General features: G+C 41.9%; 1 protein-coding gene across 2 annotated transcripts in view; it reads right to left on the reverse strand.

Moving 5' to 3' along the window:
• PALD1 (phosphatase domain containing paladin 1) overlaps nucleotides 1-20,065 on the reverse strand; it is a 237,879-nt gene that overhangs the window by 67,337 nt on the left and 150,477 nt on the right. For both annotated transcript variants that reach the window (XM_066600553.1, XM_066600554.1), the window contains 4 exons: nucleotides 17,111-17,308; nucleotides 15,976-16,116; nucleotides 13,617-13,688; nucleotides 6,552-6,692 (listed from right to left, as the gene is read on the reverse strand). In XM_066600553.1, coding sequence (XP_066456650.1) covers nucleotides 6,552-6,692; nucleotides 13,617-13,688; nucleotides 15,976-16,116; nucleotides 17,111-17,308 — 552 coding nt within the window. The remainder of the gene's footprint in view (nucleotides 1-6,551; nucleotides 6,693-13,616; nucleotides 13,689-15,975; nucleotides 16,117-17,110; nucleotides 17,309-20,065) is intronic.

Here is a 20,065-nt window from a genome sequence, read left to right on the forward strand (position 1 = left end):
GTTTAAAGAAACTTTGTCACCTACTTTTAGCCCTATAAGCTCACTTACCTCCTCTATTGTTCCTCCGGTGGAAGGCCCCGCCTAAAGGGCACTGCAAAGTAGTCTGCCCGTTCTAATTTTATATTGGGCAGACTGCTTAGCAACATCACAACATTAAGTGGTGGCCTTCAGCGCTGACACCAGGAAACCGAAGGGGCGGGTTGAGTACGACACATCACCAGACTCAGCGGGTCACCTATGTTCAGCCCATAAGCTTGTCTTCTAGAGTTAAAACTAGGTGATAAGTCTCTTTAAATAGGGACAACCCTATCTTGCAAGCTGCACCACTACACAATGCCTAAATGATACTCCACATAATACTGTCATATAGTACTGAAATAATACTGTAAAAATATAGCCTACATCATTACACATTCAATGCCCAAGAAATATTCAGTATAGCTGTTAAGTTCCCTATTCGGACCTAGACAAGAGAGGATTATGCAGCTGTTAATATATTGTTGGGCACCACACCCTACTACTCCGAGCACTTTGCCCAATTACTGTAACAGTGGAGCGGTACTTTTTTTGGTTTACTCTCAGGTTGTTCCTGGGGGTCCTGTCCTTGAGTGCCCCATAGGACTCGAGCCATGGGAAATTACCCAGTTTGCCAGCTCTGTTTTTAGTGAGACGCTTCTCAGCAGAATACAAGCTTGTGCCTGCACTGTAGTAGCTCATTAAAATACTATATGCCCATATTTCATACATAATCAGCACTTTATTCTCCTTCAGTTTTCAACTAATGTGATTTACGATTATAGAATATTTTCAGTGCTGCATTAACCAACTACTTACAGACCCTACTAGAAGGTATAAACTTGAATGTCTGGCCGAACCCACACCAGACATCAACTCATTTGCATGAAACAGCTGTCAGTAACCCAGAGGCTGCCATTCACGATATCCTACGCTGGCAGCTTACACTGGATATCTTTCCGCTGAATCATTCCAGACCACCTGCTCATTTTTCATATGGCACGACTCAGGCACGATATTGGACAGTTTTTAAGGCCAGTTCGGAGACATGACTCATACCAAATATTTTCGACAGGTGTCTCGGTATTGTATGCATCAGCCTGGAATACAGTGGTGCCAACAAACAGCACCTAATGAGATCAACATTGTGTAACTGGAGAGCCTAGCATTGCTGCCTTCCATCTCACTCTCACTTTCTATGACACAATAAGACATATCAAGGATAAACAAAGACAGAAACCATTAATGAGGTTGCTGCATATGTGAAATGAATTTTAAAAAATGTATCACCTCAAGTAACCAAGAGCCAATGAACATTTCTACATATTAAAAAAAACCTTGTAAGACTTGGGTACTCCGCAAAGAAATTCTATGATCATTCTCTAGCCCAACCCATTCCCATAACAAATCTAACCCTTTTGTTTCAATATTCATTTCTAACTCCGCTTTCGGCTGCCATATTGCTTACCGACTTTACCCTTGGGTTCCTATTGTAAGAAGCAGTGTTGCCGAATCTAGAGGCAACTCTGAGAGGGCAGAAATCCTTCGTTGGGAGGGAGTGATGACTGTGTGGCAGTAGCATCTACAGGAGTCAGGAAGAATCCTAAAGGATCCTCAAGGGCCAACTACTGATTAAAAAGGTTGGTGGAGATCTGTGGTTGTTCCTTGATGCAGGTCAGAAAGGGTATAGTTTCTCCTTAGGGAGAGCACCCAGACGATGTGAGGAGACATACGGTTATCCATGCTCCTCTGGGAAATATGCAAATGGAAAGATGGAATAATTGATTCTACCGCACCAACTATTGTTAGACAGCATTCCTGCAAGTCAATGTGAATTTTTAACAAGCCGTGCAACAGTCCCAGTCATTGTTACAAGGCTTGTTAAAAGTTCTGACATTGACTTGCAGAAATGCTACGTTCCAATAGGTGGTGCTGTAGAGGCATTGTTCCCTCTTCCCATTTACTTGATGCAGGAACTCTGCAACAATCCACTCCAATTTTGAGGAAAATCTTATTATGCAGCAAGATGTTGGTAGACTGATGGGTGTTTTGGGGTTTTCACACTCCCTTTGTCTTTCCATTGTGTTATCCTCCGATTATCTTGACTGGTCATGTCACCTTTAATTTCTATGAGTTATAAAGGAAGATAATGGCACATGGACATATGTCCATCTTCATGAGATAACCACTTTAAAAAGGCAATTATTCTCTATCCACAGGATATGGGATAACTGCAGGGCTCCTAAAGGTCCTTGAATGAATGGCACTATGGTCATGTATGTGCACCGCTGCCACATTCATTTCAATGGGATTGCTGGAGAGACGGGAGTACAAGCACTACGCTATCTGCTACAGTCTCACTGAAATGAATGGAGCAGCTGTGTACTAGCTTTGACTGCTGCTCCATTCATTCAGGGACACTTGGGCCCCATATTCTCGTGATCAGTGTAGATCTCAGTGGTTGGAACCCCACTGATCAGATCGTTATTTCCTATTCAGTGAATAGGGGATAGCTTCATTTAGAAGAAACCCTTTAAGGACGAGTATATTTTAGTCCTACAGGACCAGCTACATTCTAGCAATTTTACACATGTGGTGGTTTTATGGCCCTAATTTTTTTGTCTTTGGTTACCAAAATAATTTTTGACATATATGACTATTTTTCAATATCTTTATTAAAGCTACAGCTCTGCCAATGCTAGGGGGCATCCAGTGATCACGTCACCATGTTGAATAGCGGAAGCAGCGGCACATCTCTACATATGTAGCCTGCAGAAGAGAAGCCAGAAGTGCATAAAAACTACTTCTGTCTTCTCTTCTGGGTCCTTAGCTCTCACGAACAGCTGAGGACCTAAGCTGCTATATTGCAGGAACAGAAGCTTTAATCCAGCACCCGAATTTTACAGGATTAGAGCCCAGGACCAAGTGCTGTATATTTACAGTACTTGGTCCCTATCTGGTTAAGATAAGATAGAATCCAGTTTCCAAGATGTTTTTAATGACCTTTTAGTGTAGATATGTAATGAATATGAGACGGTTCTTCTAAAGAATCCAAAGCAATCCACCTCACACGTGTGCATGACAAAGTCATGCAATCTTTGTAATGAATCCACCTAATAAATAATGCATGCCCAGAATGTGTTTGTTTTTCAAGTTGTTTTATACACTCATTGTCAAAAAAATCCCTCCCCTAGAAGGAGTTGTCGGAATAGAATGAAACTTTATATGTGTGATTACAATATCAGGGCAAAAGGATAATTGTGTAAAACTGTTGGGCCGCCTCTAGCTTGGATATCAGATGTGATATGTGTGGATATGGAGGCTCTAGTACCCTGTTGTACTTCCTTTAGCTTGCATACATTGTGTGATGCAGGTGGGCATGGAGGCATAGAGGTTCTGTATGGCATCCTGCAGCATATCGCTCCACATTTACTGTAATTGAGCCCCTAGATCGTGCAAACTCATAGGCTATCGAAATTGGCATCCTAGATGGTCCTATACATGTTTTATTGGTGATAAATCTGATGACTGGGCAGCCATGGAAGTGTGACAATGTTGTGGAGGCATTCCTGTGACCCTCTTGTGTGTGATGGCGAGCATTATCCTGATGGAAAATGCCTCCTGGAAGCCATGGGAGGAACACATGTGGCTGTAGGATGTCCTGAACATATCATTGAGTTGTCATTGTCCCTTGTACCACTACTAAGGGTGACCGACTGTTGTATGCGATGGCCCTCCTAGACCATCACACCAGCAGTTGGGGCAGTGTGCCGCTCCACAGCACAGGCAGGATTGAGGCACTCACCCCCTAGGTCCCCAGAAACAGACACTGCCGTTGTCAGTGCCCAAACTAAACCTGGATTTGTTGCTAAGGACAACCCGGTGCCACTCTGTAGCAGTCCAGTTTTGTCATTCATGATAAAATTGCAAAAAAAGCGACGGTGGGTGTCAAAGGCTGTACATGTAATGGGTACTGTGAGACCCACTTTCTTTAAGCCAAAGACCAGGAAATGGTTCCGACAGACAAAGGGGTGTAACAATGGCGCCACCTATCTCTGAAACAGTCGGAGCTGCTCGTTCTACTGGTGGTCTGTTGAGGGCATTCTGAGCCCAGTTGCCTTGCGTGTGTGTCCTCGTGTATCCACTGATCCCAACACCTTCTAACAGTCTAGTCAGAACAGCCCAGGTGTTGGGCAAATAATCGATACGACCATCCAACTTCTCACATTCCAATACTGCACCCCCTCTAAAAACTGTTAAGTGGGTGAAATCTCTTTCATTGCATTGTAGAGGCATCTAGTGGTCAACAAGCTCTACACAAGCGGAAGAAGAGGTCACTACACACAAGGAGCCTCAGAGAGCCTTTTATAGGCCAAGGGGGGAACCACTTTTAGAACCTCATGTGACCAGACCGTTCATCTAATCACTCCACAACTCTAATCTTTTGCATATCTGCTTGAGATGCAGTTGTGTGCAGAGTTTTGCAGCGAAACAACAACTTCTTCTGGGGGCTGGATTGTTTTTGACAAGTTTATATTTTTCAGAATAAAAATATACTACACATATATAATCAGGCCTGAAGAAGGGGAAGGTTTTACCACACTTGTTGTTGAGAACAGCTGTCATGCAGTTCCTCAGATGGAGTATAGGAATTCTTGGATGTAATCCTGCACTTGGGCGATTATGTATGTGGAATGTATTTGTATTCTGAAATTAATATATAAATCAACTTCAAAACCGAAGCCATTCCGGGAATGCATTACTTAAAAAAAGAATGTGAGACAGCTCAGCCTGCCTTCAGTAACTGATGAAAAGTCATTAGTTACTTGACTTCATTGGGCGTTTCATTTTTCGATGAAACCAACCCACAGTCTTTCCTCCTCCAGTTGTCCACACTGAAGACCTCATTCAGGACCTATCGTGATGACAACCTGACCCATATAAGAACATTGAAGGCATTACTTGAATTTTAACTCATTATGTCCTTTTGATATAGACCTTCTCCAAAACAGTGTGAAGAAAGATGAATGAAATAAAAGGTAATGCATACATCATTAACATCACCCGTATGCTTGGAATGGAGAAAGCAGCACATCGTGATTGCCACCATGCTCTCTCCATTTACACAATGCTGTATTCTGCTGATTGAGTCCATCACACTCGTTAAGACAGCCAGTTAAGCATTACCACTGTATATAAATATGTATATGTAAATGTTGTTCCTTATCATAGCGTAACTAATAACCATGTCCAGAAGAGTGTGAGTGAGCAGTGTAAAACCCCTAAAAATTAAGAAAATCATCCACTAAAGTCTACACTGTCCTTGGACACGTGAGCGAGAATCCAAAGTATTATTTATTTCCATATATTAATACTTAGTGGGTACTAATGGCATTCGATACTTATTGTGGCATACGTTCTAGTATCTCTGATACACTCCAGCTGGTATTTTCCTCCACTTATCATGAAAATGTCTGGTAAGGTCTCTCAAACAAGACGCATTGGCCCATCTACAACGGTGTAAGGAAAGTTATTGGACAGTTGAGCAATGGAAGAATGTTCTATGGAGTGACGAATCACACTACTTCATCTTCATATCAGATGACGGTACCTACGTGTGGAGGATGATGGGGAACATCGTTTGCCTGAGTGTGTTGTGCCAACAGTTAAGTACGGGAAAGCTTTGGTTATGGTCTGGGCATGTTTTATGTGGCATGGTCTCAGTCCATTGGTTGTAGTGACACGAATCATGAACATGGAGGTGTACCTTGACATTCTAGACAATGTGCTGCCGATAATGTGGCAATACTCTGGGAATGATCAACAATACTTCCAACAAGACAGCGTGCCTGTCACAAATCGCTGTTTTACTCTTATTTGAAGACAAGAATGTTATACGATTGGATTTATACCAATCCTGAAACCTACTGAACATCTTTGGGACGAAATGGAACATTGGATCAGTAAATCTGAACAGTGGTCGTCATCTTTGCGAGAACTCGCCAGACATTTTAAAATTCCTCCATGTTATTTAGCGCTCCACTTGTTAAAGGCCAATGCATACAGTTTTCACTGTCTAGACTATCCTTTAATAATCATATATATATATATAAAAAAAAAAACATACAGGAAAAACACTCATGAAAATATACACCTTGCTAATGGGGTTACTCTGGCACATAAGGGGTCATCACTGGCCGGCAAAGGAAACTTGCCCTTTAATTTTAGAAGAAATTCGATTAATGTGAACAAACTGGAGAGCTATTGAGGGAAACAAACTCTCTGTGGTTTTATTGAAAATCAGACAACAGGCTGCAGACTGCATATTCGGGGAATGGATTCCAGACCGTCATAAGTTAGTTGAAAAGCAAAAGAGCTATGGCAAATCAGATATTTCCCCTGAAGCTTTGCAGTACATCTGGATCATATGTGGCTATAAGAAGAGCAACTCTAATGAAAAACGGACAGTGACCAGACTCCATGACACAACTATATGCGTCTGTGCCGGGTAGTAAGAAGGAAACATGACCACTCACCTGCCTGTAAGTGCAAATAATAATCTCTCGCAAATGATAGTGCATAGGAGTCATGGTTTCGCTAACAGTGTCAAGTGCCATATCAACTTCTTTCTTCATTTTGTGACCATCTGGCAGCAGCTGAACAATCTTCATCACCACCTGAAACAGGAGATATCAATGAATCGTTACTGTAGGACAATTTCTTGCATTTATAATGGGCAAAGTAAATCACCCATCCAATTAGTCTTTAAAGTTCTCCTAAATGCAGTTACTCCAAAGACGTGAACAGAAATTGAAAAAGCGAGCATCCACAAATAGCAATGCAAAAAATTACATTTTTTATTGTGCAACTTCAGAAAATGCAACGTTTTGGGCCAGCCCTGGTGACCAGCGGTCCTTATGACATATACTTCTGCTCACTCCATTGGGACACTGTCACAGCCTACGCCTTGATGCCTCACAATTTGGCTTGACAAAGGGTAACTGACCCAAAATGTTGCATTTTCTCAAGTTACGCAATAAAAAATTAATATTTTTGTATTACTATATGTGGGTACTTGCTTTTTCTATTTTCTATGTAATCTAAAGCCATTGGCAGAGTGACTTTCAGCTGAGCACCACATGTTATCTGGGTTTGTGCTACCTTACTCTTCTATTTTAACAGATTAATTGCGATTTCTGAAAGCCCAATTTAAAAAAGGTACCTTTGCCTACACTTATGTTTCCCCTATCTATAAGGCCGGGCTCACAGGAGCGGGTCAGATTCCACATGCGGATATCCATAATGGAAGACCTGCAAATGATTGTGGTAGTGAATTGTGTATGGTCATGTATGGTTGCAGTTTTCTGCGCGGATGAACATTTAAGGACAGTGTCTAGTCCGCAGGGAATTTGGCAAGCAGGAAATGACATCAGAAAGGAGCCCAACCCACTGGAACACCCTTCCATCGCCCAGGTGACATTCACTTGTCTTGGAGAGATGTTCTGTGAGCGTTCAGATCGGAATACTGCACTCTTGGCTTAGCTGGTTAATACTTCTTTTTTTGGAAGTAGTATAAACCACTTTAAAAAAAAATAAACACTTATTCTTGTGAATTGAAAGCCCAGAAGAACAAGCGGAGGTTACAGACAGCAGTCTGGATGGTGTGCTGCTTCCTCAGACTCCGTCCTGTGTTGTCTGCCCACAAATACCTGCTTTTTTTTATACCATTTTGTATCTGGTTTCTTAGCAATGTGCGAACGAATCTGCTTCCAGATGCGATTTAATTGGGTATGCACTGCGGATCGAATATGTCCATAGAGATCAATGGTGCTCATACGCGTGGAATCCGTGGGAAAATAGAGCATGCTGTTATTTTTTTCCCGCTTGGAATACACCATTCATACCCGCAATGGTGGGCGAAAAGACGAAAATCAATGCATTTCAATGCCCACAAATTACTGTGTATCATACGTGCAGACGGCAATCGTGGAATCCGCAACTGAAATCCGTTCATATGAGACAGTCCTTGGGCTGCTTTCACATCTGCGGTGGGGGTTATGTTTTCTTGCTCTGTTCGGGGAGTAGGAAGGGGGACTCCCCGTGGCCAAACAGATCTGCCCTATAACGGAATGGAACAGCGCTGAACGGACCCCACTGACTATAATGTGATCCGTTCGGTTTCCGCTCAGCTGCCCGGCATTACACAGGAAGTAAAAGTGCTGTATACAGTGCTTTTTCCTCTGATATTTTGTGCTAGGCCTATGAAGAAACCTCCAAATGGTTCCAGTGCATATGTGAACCCAGTCTTAACCACTGCAGTAAACAGTTTTCTTCCTTTTGTAAGCAGACTCTATAGTGCTTGTAATACAATTTTATTATAGACACACATAAATATGTTTAATGATTTGTATCAATAACTCATGCTCATATTTGGAATCAGAGACGGAACTTGAAGTTTCTGGGTACCAAAAATATGCTTCATTTATACTACTGGTCTCTTCATATAAGGAAGGGAAACCTTCTGGGCCCCCTAAGGACATAGGTATGACTGCACACTATAGTTACACCCCTGTTATGGAACTTGGGGTAAAACATACCAAAAATATACAGCATTTGAAAACTACACATTGTTGCCCTCTACTGGCAGTAATTGTGTAATGATGACAATACACAGCAACATTCTACAGAACGTCACGAGGTTCATTTCATCAACCAGATTATATCATGAAGTCATTAAGTCTATGATATTGAACACCTGGATCTCTGCAGGCTCATTTGCATGTTCTCGTAAGGGCGACCATAACTTAGAATACAGATTAGCCGAACACAATGATTTTGACAGAACCAAACAATCATCTAATGCATAGGATCGCATTCCAACTCTCCCTGACAGCAGATGTAGGGGTAGAGGAGGATCAAACTGTTGAATTTTAACTGCCTGATCCTCTTGTTCTTGGGAGATAAGCCACTGAGGTTTTTTGAAGCAGCTTTCTCCCCTCTCTATATTTGCAATACATACACGCATGGCTGAGCAGAACATGTATCTGTATAGGCGATGGGCAAGATAGCTGACGGATGTCTAAAACGTATGGGCAGCTTCAAATACAGTGCTGTAAAAGTTTGATGACAGCCCTTTTGTGCGGTATATAAGGCTACCAGCAATCTACTGAAAAATAAAACACAACACAAATACTTCCTGAAAGTATCAAGGTTCACAAAAAGCAGATGTTCAAGGCAACCAAATTACATTAGCTGCCAAAGAGACAACAATATAATTACTATATATAATTCTGGGTTCACATCTGCGTTGGGACCTCCGGTCAGAGGATCCGTTGCTAAACGGGACCAAATATTTGGAAAATGTTGGGCAGCTGAGCGGGAACCAAACAGACCCATTATACTCAATGGGATCCATTCGGCACTGTTCGGTTCTGCCATAAGACCCGTTCGGCCAGGGGATTCCCCTTCCCTGCTTCGAAAATATAAAACAGAATCCCCACCGCAGACATAACGGCAGCATAATCCATCTTTGATGCGCCAATTTGAAAATGTATAGTTCATGTTGGAAAGTTTTTTTAGAGTATTTCAAAGTTTTTCTGAACTTGAAGAATTTAAATGGGGAGCTGCTTGACAATGTTCTACCTATGCAGCAGCCTAACAACTTCTTCTAGATGCAGTAATGTTAAGGAACTGCAAATTGATAAATGATTCGGAATGAATAAAAACTGATGGAATTCTAGTGAACAAAAAATCTAAAAGTTGAGCATCCACCCCCTGCTTTAGACCAAATGGAAACATTAAAACATTATACAAGGGTGTGTTACATTTTATCCAACCTTTTCACAAAATATTTATGCAAGAGCTCGTACACGTCATCTAATCAAGCAGTCAAAAGGCTGGTAACAGCTACTTCAGACGCTTAATGAAAACATTGGGGGAAGCTCAGAGGACGTTGGTGGACACCATTTCCCTTGCATAAGCTAGAAAATTAAAGCACATCTTATGTGTTTAACTGCTACTTCCTGTAAGGAGTCTGTTGGAGGTCCCGTTGCGGCATGCCACACATCTCCACGTGGGAGTATTCTACAGCAACAAATAGTACCTGGCACTGAGTCAAGCTAAATAATATGAGATTGTAAGCTGTGGATTAGACCCTGCTGCAAAATGACATGGAAGCCTCAACCACACATTCTCCACCTAGTGGGTGGCAAGAGGAGGTTTGGCAGAACGGAGACTAACCCATTAAAAAAATATGGTAACGCCTTGTTTGACAATTTATGAATGAGTTATCCATCATGTCTGCTTATATTGTATTGGTATTGGGGCTTTGCTTAAAGAACAACTCCAAATAAAACATTTTGATATTTAATATATAAAGTACTAATATAGAATTCATCACCTCCACAATGGTCATGAAGAACATGTAGCGCATAAATGCATCAGGATCATACTTCTTATGGTCTATTAAAGTCTGTAGGCTGAGCTCTATCCAAGAGTACATGTTGAGCCCAGTTTACTTTCATACAGACTTTGATAGGTCGTCTATTGGGTCTGTGAGTAAGGAATAAATACTAAATTTGCGCTTGGGGACTGTGCTGTATATATCAAAAAGGTCCAAGGAAAACAGTCACATACTATTGTGGGGGCTCGTGTGATTTATTATACAGTGGACGGGGGTTCTGATGATCCGAGTTGCTATTGAAGAGTCCACCTGGCTCTTCACAGTGTTGGTAGTTGCAATGGACTTTGGTTCCAGGTCCATCCACAACACCCTAGTGAGTTCATATGTTTGCATTGGGGCATTGTTCTCCTGTATATGTATATATAGGTTTGGTCTTCACGATTTTATATGCTTGAGAAAGGGGTGAAGCTACATCCCTAAATGCGTTGCATGCATGTCTAATTTGTGTATGTACTATTACTATACACTGTGGACCTGGTGATGCTAGGCTGCTGTTTCACTGCTTGTGAAAGTTCACAATCTACATACGGACCCTGGCTGGACAACTAACAATCGATTTACTAGTAACATATAACTTCCATATACAGTGTGTGGGGTTGGACATACCCCCTCATAATTGTAAGTCATTGTTTTCTTCAAACTTCTTATTTTTTTCTAAATGCATCATGGTTCCCTTAGCGCCAATTTTGTTTTCCTGTGATCACTACCGAGGCTGTGTGTTTGAAGCGTTCTCCGATGTTCAGATGCTTGTCCTTGGATGGGGGGCTCTGATGATCTGAGTTGCTATTGAAGAGTTCACCTGGCTCCATAGTGTAGGGGCTGCACCTGGGTTCCGGGTTCATCTACAATACCCTGTTAAATGTGTATTTGGTGTCTTGCTCTTTACATTTGCATTGGACCACTGTTCTCCTGTTCCTATTCCTGATCTATTGGGCTGTGAGCAGGGGTCCCACCAGTTTAAGAGTTTATCAGTTTGTCCCATCCAAACCAGTGGGACTTTAATCTTGCATTAAAAATGTTATGAAGTGAACATTAGATAAAAATGCATTATACAACTCATATAACCAGTAATAACAGATACTGTTCATGTTATAACTACACAATTCATACTACAAAAGTACTTCGCACCAATAAAGTAATAGCAACTAGAGATGAGCGAGCGTGCTCGGTACTCGGTTCGGGTGTTTTTGCACTCGAGCACCGCTTTTTCCGAGTAACTGACTACTCGGACGAAAAGATTTGGGGGGCGCTGGGGGGCGGCGTGGGGGATAGCAGTGGGGAACATGGGGGAGCTCTCTCTCTCCCCCCCCCCACTCCCCTCTGCAACCCCCCGCATCTTTTCGTCCGAGTAGTCAGTTACTCGAAAAAAGCGGTGCTCGAGTGCAAAAACACCCGAACCGAGTACACTCGCTGATCTCTAATAGCAACCCTTCAAGCATATGGAATGTTAAAGCCAGCGATATTAAATAAAGGAATATCTGGACAACCCCTTCAAAATACCAAACTCTAATTTTACCATCAAATTATCTAAAGGTTCACATAGTTTTGCCACTCACAGACATGTGGTATTGGATCATATTCTTCAACTAAAATTACCAAATTAATATTTTTTGACTCATTTGTTTGATTTGGTTTTGTTGATTTACTTTTAGGACTTGTGTGACAATCTGATGTAGTTTTAGGTCAAATCTAAGCAGAGATATGGAAAATTCTGAAGGGTTCTCAAACGTTCAAGCACCACTGTATGTGTAAAGTGCTGCAGAACATGTTAGTGCCATTGAAATAAAAATACATTTTTTGTTCTTTTCAGTCACATTTTATTTAATGCGCATGTTGGGTGAAGAGTTGACTGTTCACTGGGGCCAAACATGCACATTTTAAAGCGATATTAATGGCTGCTAGACCCCCACCCCCAACCCCAGCACTGCTTATGTCTTGGGGAAAAGGAACTTTGTTCCTCTAAGAAGTCACATTAGATTGTGGGTGGATCCTGACAAAGTTGGCAGAATCTTGTGATCGGTACTGTATTGTTAACATTTCTACTGCTGCTACTTGGAAATGGTCAATAAGGGTTGTATGTGATAATCATAATATATGGATGTTATATTAACGGAGTTTGAAGAAAATGGACCAGAGGAAAATTGATACCTTTGAACTTTGGTGTTGGAGGAAACTCCTTGGATTTCCTTGGACGGCCAAGATCACGAACTAAACAGTCCTAGACCGCATCTAACCAAAGTTTTCATTGGTGGGCAAAATTACAAAGCAGACTCTCATACTTCGGCCACATAACGCAAACTAATTAATTAGAAACATTGATAGTGCTTGGAATGGTTAGCGGCAAAAGAATACCTGGCCACCAAAGAACATGCTGGCTTGATAATATCAAAGCCGACACCAACATAAAAATGATGGAAATGAAAGAAGCCGTACAAAACAGAACCGTGTGGAGAGGACCGATCCATAAAGTGTCCAAAAGTCATCCCCGACTAAATAGGTAAAGTTAGACATATACATAAAAATGATTGAATAATGAGGTTCTGCGACTTTTTAACATACTTTGTGCATCAGTGCATTACCATTCTATTTTGGCCCTAAAGTTGGCCCTAAAGCTTACATAGCAGTCAAGTGATCATTCAGTCAGCTATTCGTTCTGACTCCCCGGACTCTCTCTTGCTCTTCTCTGCCAAGTGTATGTGTTCTCAAAAGGAAGATGGGAGTAAACCTCAACCACACATCTCTGAGAATGAAATGGATGGGTATGTTGAGAGCCAACATGCCAAAACCTTTGTCCTCCCCCAGACATCTGCTGCTGGGAAGACTTGGGACACCCCTACAAATATTAGATGGCCGGCTGGTCCAATGGAAATCAGTACATTCATCTAATGTGTATGGCCACCTTTAGAGTATGTTCAGACATGGCAGCAAATAGATTTGCTGGGTAGATCTGAGTAACAAACCTGAATGATATGCACATGCAGAAAAAAGAACAATAAGCTCATCTACCGAAACAAAACCAATGAGACAAACAACTATTCTACGAAACTAATTCGCACTCGTTGCAGCCCTAATAGCCTCTATAGACAGTAGCGTTAAACTAGCAAACACTAAGAGAAGTGATAGACAGGAAGCGTCTTACCTCAAATTCTCCTTTGGTATATTTGGCATCTGGAACACTTACAATTTCATCCTCACTAATTTCAGGAATGCTCTGCAATAAAGATAGAGAGACGGCATGTGAAAGGGAGTGCACATTCTTTTGTCTGGTTCACTATTACACAACATTGATGTAAGTCAGCTCTGTTCAGCGACTCTAGGAAATATATTACATTAACTGACATGGTGAACAAGGTGCAAATCGTTACAGTAAACTGGAACCATAGATGGATGATGAAGGGCTTTAACAACTAAAAAATAAAATATTAACATAAAGCTTCCATAGTCACTTTGTCCAACCATAAAGTCAACCACCTGCATTCCCACTGATTTTGCATGCTCCCCTCCATTTGCTGCCACCACTCGCCAGGTCCATTTACAGCAGTGACTTCTGGTCACAGCTATTTCCACTTCCTATCCAGATCCAAGCTCATGAACACTTGCATTAGACCCTCTATCAGCTGAATAGCTGTCCAAGCACACTCAAGTTTTTCAGTCACTGCATCCGCAATAGCAAGAAGGTGAAATGGGCATGTCCGAGAGAGAGCAATCTGAAAGATATGTCCATCTAGTTCAGCCTATTACCCCCGCCCAATGTTGATCTACAGGAAGCCAAAAAAACCCCAAAACAATGAGATAGAAGCTAATTTTCCCCATTTAAGGGAAAACATCCTTTCCGATTACAATCTGGCAATCAGAATAATCCCCGGATCACCGACCCTTCTAAAGTAATAAGTGATTATAACATGTAATATTGTAACACTCAAGAAAGGCGTCCAAGCACCTCTTAACCTCTTTTATTGAGGTCGCCATCACCACATCCTTAGGCTCACTGCTCTTACAGTAAAGAACCCCCTTCTATGCCAGTGTAGAAACCTTCTTTCCTCTGGATGTAGAGGGTGCCCCCTTGTTACAGTCACAGTCCTGGGTATAAATAGATCATGGAACAGATCTCTGTATTGTCCTCTGATACATTTTTACACAGTTATTAGGTCGCCCCTCAGCCGTTTTTTTCTAAACTAAATAACCCCTGTTTTGATAACCTTTCTGGGTACTGTAGTCCACCCATTCCATTACTACCAGGTTTCCCTGAAAATAAGACCCTGTCTTATATTTATTTTTGCCCCAAAAGAGGTGCTAGGTCTTATTATACTTACCTAACAGCCTTGGTCTGTGTCCTCCTACTGGTCTCTGGAGCTACGGCGTGTTTGCTTGCAATCCTCAGCTACCGACAGAAGATCGCTTCCTGGCTCCAGAATTCATAAATGTCACCTCCAGGAAGCGATGATTTTGATCGGCTTTTGAGCGCTGCCAGTCAATCAATGCAGAGCTCAATGAAGCAATGTGATGGCTGTGATTTCTCTACCCCCCAAAAAAACAGTATAGAACTTATTTTCTGGATAGGTTTTATTTTCAGGGTAATACGGTACTTTAGTTACCCGCCTTTGAACCCATTCAAGCTTTGCAGTCTGTCTGTGGTTTTCATTTCTTTCTGAACTACTGGAAGTAGACTGTTATACTATATTTTCTACACTGTGCACAGAGAAAACTGCAGATTCTGCTCCCTAAGGCTGGCCTCACACGGTCGAATATCTTGCGCGAATATAAACCCCTTTCTTTTGAATGGAGTCATATACATGAGCAATATTCTCCGTCAACACACCGCGTTGCGGAAAAAAAAATCGTGCTATGTCCTATCTTTTTGCATTCCGTGGAATGCATCACCCATTGTTTTCAACGTTATGGTAAAACACATAGCATGCCCTGTGATGTGCACCCAAGTGCAATGCGATGTTTCCAATTGAAAACAATGGGAAACACTCGTCGATCCTCTAACGCACCTGAAAGCTGCGCCAGAGGATCGCTACTTCACAGAAGTGATGGAAGGCAGAATTTCTCGGCCCTGCATTGCACTTGCCTGTGTGTAGGTAGCCCAAGTGTCTATAACACAGAAAGACATAAAATCATCAAGGAGGGCACTAGAGACGCAAGAAGTAGTGTACATGTAATTGCAGCAGCTATGTCACAATAAATAACTCACTATTAGCAGAGGCAGCAAGTCAGAGTAGGAGTCTCTCCCTCCTCTTCCCCTCTCCATAAACCTCTATGGGCAGCATGAGTCATCACCCTTCCCTACTTCCTGTTATCTCTTACTAGAAATGTGCATCACTTGAAAACAGGCAGTGGACATCAGTGTAAGTGATGACCCCTAGTGGCCAGCACTAAGACCCCTAGTGGCCAGCACTTTAGAGACTTTTTCTGCACAAAACCATCAATTTAAGCCTAATAAAAAGAACATCTCAGTAAAAAAACATGGTTCAACTTAATGATTCTATACGTACATTAAAGTGCCAGAGTGTGAGCAATGCAATGACTGTTGCAGTCGTTGTCCTCCCTTTGCCCCCATGACAGTTGAATACAAAAGCTGCATTGGAGTCTTCAGCAAGTATGGTCTTCATAGCCTGAAGAATCATGTCAAGATCCTGCACAACAGATAAGACATGGAATCGTTTTAAGGTTGTGTCCAGCATCCACATTGATCTTTATTTTTACTGAAATCTAACACAGAAGAGATGTGAACATATAAAGTGGCAGATTCCAGAGGATTCCCGATTAGCGTGTATTGGCTGTTTTATGTCAGTCTGTGACTGTTGTTGGAACATAGATGGCTGAAGAAAAGAAGATTGCATTCTAGGAGCGGATGTTGGAGGCAAGAGCTGAGAAGTTCTACAATGCTACATTCTAAAAGTATTACTTCGACTTGTAAAGGTGGAATAGTAACAAATGTATCCAATTCCCCACATTGTGTGATATCACATGCCATTTGACATTAAGGATGCAGCCCTTTTTTTTGCAGGACGGATTGTATTTTTTAGTGGTACTAATAAGTGTACCTTATAATGTGCCGAAAAACTTTTTAAAAATTTTAAGTTGAGTGGAATGGGGAAAAAAAGCACAATTCCACCATCTTTAGAGGGAGGGGGTCTTGTTTCTACAGTGTACACAGCAAAAATGACATGATAACTTTAGTCTATACAATTACGACAATACTAAATTTATATAGTTTTTTTTTTGCTATACTCCCTTGGGGAAGGGTTGGATGGGGGGGGGGGGTGCTCTGATTGGGGCATTAAAATGCCGCTGTTAGAATTGACGGTGACATTTAAAGGGTTACCAGCCTCAATCAGCAAGAGTGCTGATCACAGTTGTTGCGGGTGATTCTTGGCTGTAAAAAACAGTCCATACCCACATTATATGGAGCGGGATTGACCTCCGATCCCCCTCCATCCAAACCCCGAGCCTTCATGATGTTACTGTATAAAACCTGTAAGAATTTGTGCCATTTGCTTGCATGCATAAACCTTTAGTCCTAAATGACTGGTTATGTAGAAGTTGTTAGGAAACTTGTGGCCCTATCACTGGGGCTTTCCGTTCTGTGTGCACCCAAGTAACTGTTAATATACCCCTTCTGGTTACCTGTTCCTTGGGAGCGCAGAAGTCAGGAATGGGGATTCTTTTGTACACCAGTCCAGGATATGTGCTTCTCTGCTGGTTAAAGATTTCCTGAATGGTCTGACATGTTTTGAACATCTTCATTTGCTTCTCCTGTTCAAGGTGAACCTCCAGCCACTTTTGCGAAGTCAGGATGTGATTGGCTATTGTGGCTTCTAAATTCTAACAAAAGAAGTGAAAGGATGAGTACATTTATAAAGTAGAAGTGATGTCACCAATACCCAGGGGGTGTCTCCAAACTTTCTTAACAAAGGAGTTGGACCATCTCGACAACGCCTATTCTAACTGATCACCCGAGTACTGCAGTTTGTAACACCTCTGGCAATCTGCAAAGAAAGTTCTGAGCAGCCAAACATTACTATGGCATAGACAGCTGCAGAAGAAATGCATTACATGAGGCTGATTCAAATGAATCCTCAATGAGTTTTTAATGTGGAAGCTACTCTATGCAGCAGGTCTCCACTCTGGCTAGTAGCGGTGGATTAGGAGCAAGGGACGACTCCTGTAATACTCAAGGACTCTAATAGTGCACACAGCTAAATTATTCTTATGAGAAAACCTCTTTAAAAGGACAAATCTTCCTAGTGCCATACTGCTAAATTACTATGCAGCTTCCATTTAAGAGCTGAAAAGTCAAAGGGGTTGTCCAGTTGTGAACTATTGATCCTCAAGATAGGTCATTGGTAGTAGATCAGTGGGGCTCCGCCACGTTGGATTGCAGCCAATCACTTGTTTCTGGGCTGATGCACTGAGCAGATTTGTGCAGGAAGTAGACAGCTCTGTTCCCACTGGAGTGGCCAGGCTTGGTATTGCAGCAAAGTTCCCATTCATTTCAATGCATGCAACACCAACCCTGGCCACTGCAGTAAGAATGGAGCTGTCCGCTTCCTGCACAAATCAACTCAATGCACGAGTCCTGCAAACAGCTAATAGACAGGGCTCCCCGGTGACTGGCCTCCACAAAGTTACTATTGATAACCTGCCCTGAGGATAGAACAGAAAAGCGAAATCTGCACACATAAGCAATAAGGTTTTTTATTTAACAGCAACACAAACAATCCAAATGGATGATTTCTGAAGCATGTGGCCAGGTTTATGGAAAGTACATTCACACGCGCAGTATGCAGATTGTTGTCTGTGTTGAATGTGAAGTCTGAACATAGCCTTAAAGACTACCTGCACTTTCACGCTGGAGCGCTCGTGGTTTGTCAGTAGTTTACAGCTCCTCTCTGCAGCTGAAGACAGACCCATATACTGCAATGCAAGCACTTTATGGGGCAGTCTTCAGCTGCTGGAAAGAGACGAAAGCAGCCAACGTACCACGAGCGTTTCAACATGAAAGTGCAGATACTTTTTAACTTCAGCAACTATATGCATGTGCCTATAGAATACTGCCTGCCAGTAGGTGGCGTTGCAGAGGTATTGTTACACCCTATAGAATACTCTCACTTGTGTCACCAGTATGGTGCATATTGTCAGGTAATACAAAAGGCAGGTCATTGCTCCTAGTCTATATAATAGACCCTATATTACATACTTATGCAAATATTCAACTGAAAACCACAAACTCTGGATACAGAGCTGGATATTTACGGCAGGGTATATAGAAGACATTACATTTCACATATAAAGGCAAGATTTCACATAATATTAATTGCTATTTAAGGGCTCTTTCACACTGGCGTCTTTGCACACATATTTGCATGCGCAGAATTTGTGCGCATAATACGCAGAGAATAGGACCGATTGACTCCAATGCATACACGCAAAAAAAGATGCAGCGTGATCTACTTTTGTGTGCATCGGTGCACTAGGGGTCCCCGTAGAAGGATTTGGGAAGGTGCGCAAATGTGAGCCCAATGTGCAATGGGATGAGCAGTAAACTGCGCAACTCCATGAGAAAAAGAACACATCTGGAACTCATTAGGCTAAATAGCCATTTTAATCAGGGTGCGTTCATCTGCTGCATGCTAATACACATGTCATACGAGCGCAAAAAGTACAGTAAAATACATTAATATGCGCGCAAAAAACACTCGTACATAGTGCAATGCATTTGCACTGAGTCGCACGCAATTGCGCATATACCTGTGTGAAGGAGCCCTAATAGTCATTACCTCCCATGATAGTCTACTAGAGTCATATTTATACCTGAATCAATTCTCAATTATCCACAATCTATCCGCTTGCTAGGAATGAAAGACATCACTTATTCATTGTTTAGAAGTTACGTTCAGTGGGAGAATCCAGAATCTACTTAGCTTATACTGCCCCCTGGTGTCTGAAATAAGGACAAGCGCAGGCTGATCTAGAAGAGAAGCTAATTGTGTAATTTATTACCCTATGGCCTACATGTTACATAGTAACATAGTGTGTAAGGCATAGTATAGATTCTACTAGGTGTTAAAATTGTTCTGCAGGATTATTATTATCCCACGAGGACAGGAAGCTTCTTGCAATGGATACAAATTAGATGGACGTATTGACATCCTCTGAACAACTGACAGGGAGGGGTAATCAATGCATACTGTGTGTGCTAAATTCTGGTCTTATAGCTCATCTATGCTAATGATCAACTAGTTGTGCATTCGGATGCATTAGTTAGAACACCAGCATTGTATTCCGCTGCAGTTTACTTGACTGTGAACCGCCTGTTCATTAAAACTATTTTTGACATCCTCCTCTGACCCCTCTCGTCATTGAGTTGTTTGCAACCAAAGTATGGACTTTTGCTGGACATTCTTCCTCAATCACACCAGTCTCCGTATACTCTTGATACAGTTACAAAGAAAAACCCCATACTGGCCCGGCTTGATCAGCCCCGATAACCATGTCTAAGTCACTCAGATTCAAAGTCCCTCAGATTCCTTAACTTTCCCATTGTAATGTGGATTCACACTAAATTAAATCTGATTCACA

The sequence above is a fragment of the Eleutherodactylus coqui genome, chromosome 4, assembly GCF_035609145.1.
Source record: "Eleutherodactylus coqui strain aEleCoq1 chromosome 4, aEleCoq1.hap1, whole genome shotgun sequence".
In the NCBI taxonomy this organism is placed as follows: Eukaryota; Metazoa; Chordata; class Amphibia; order Anura; family Eleutherodactylidae; genus Eleutherodactylus; species Eleutherodactylus coqui.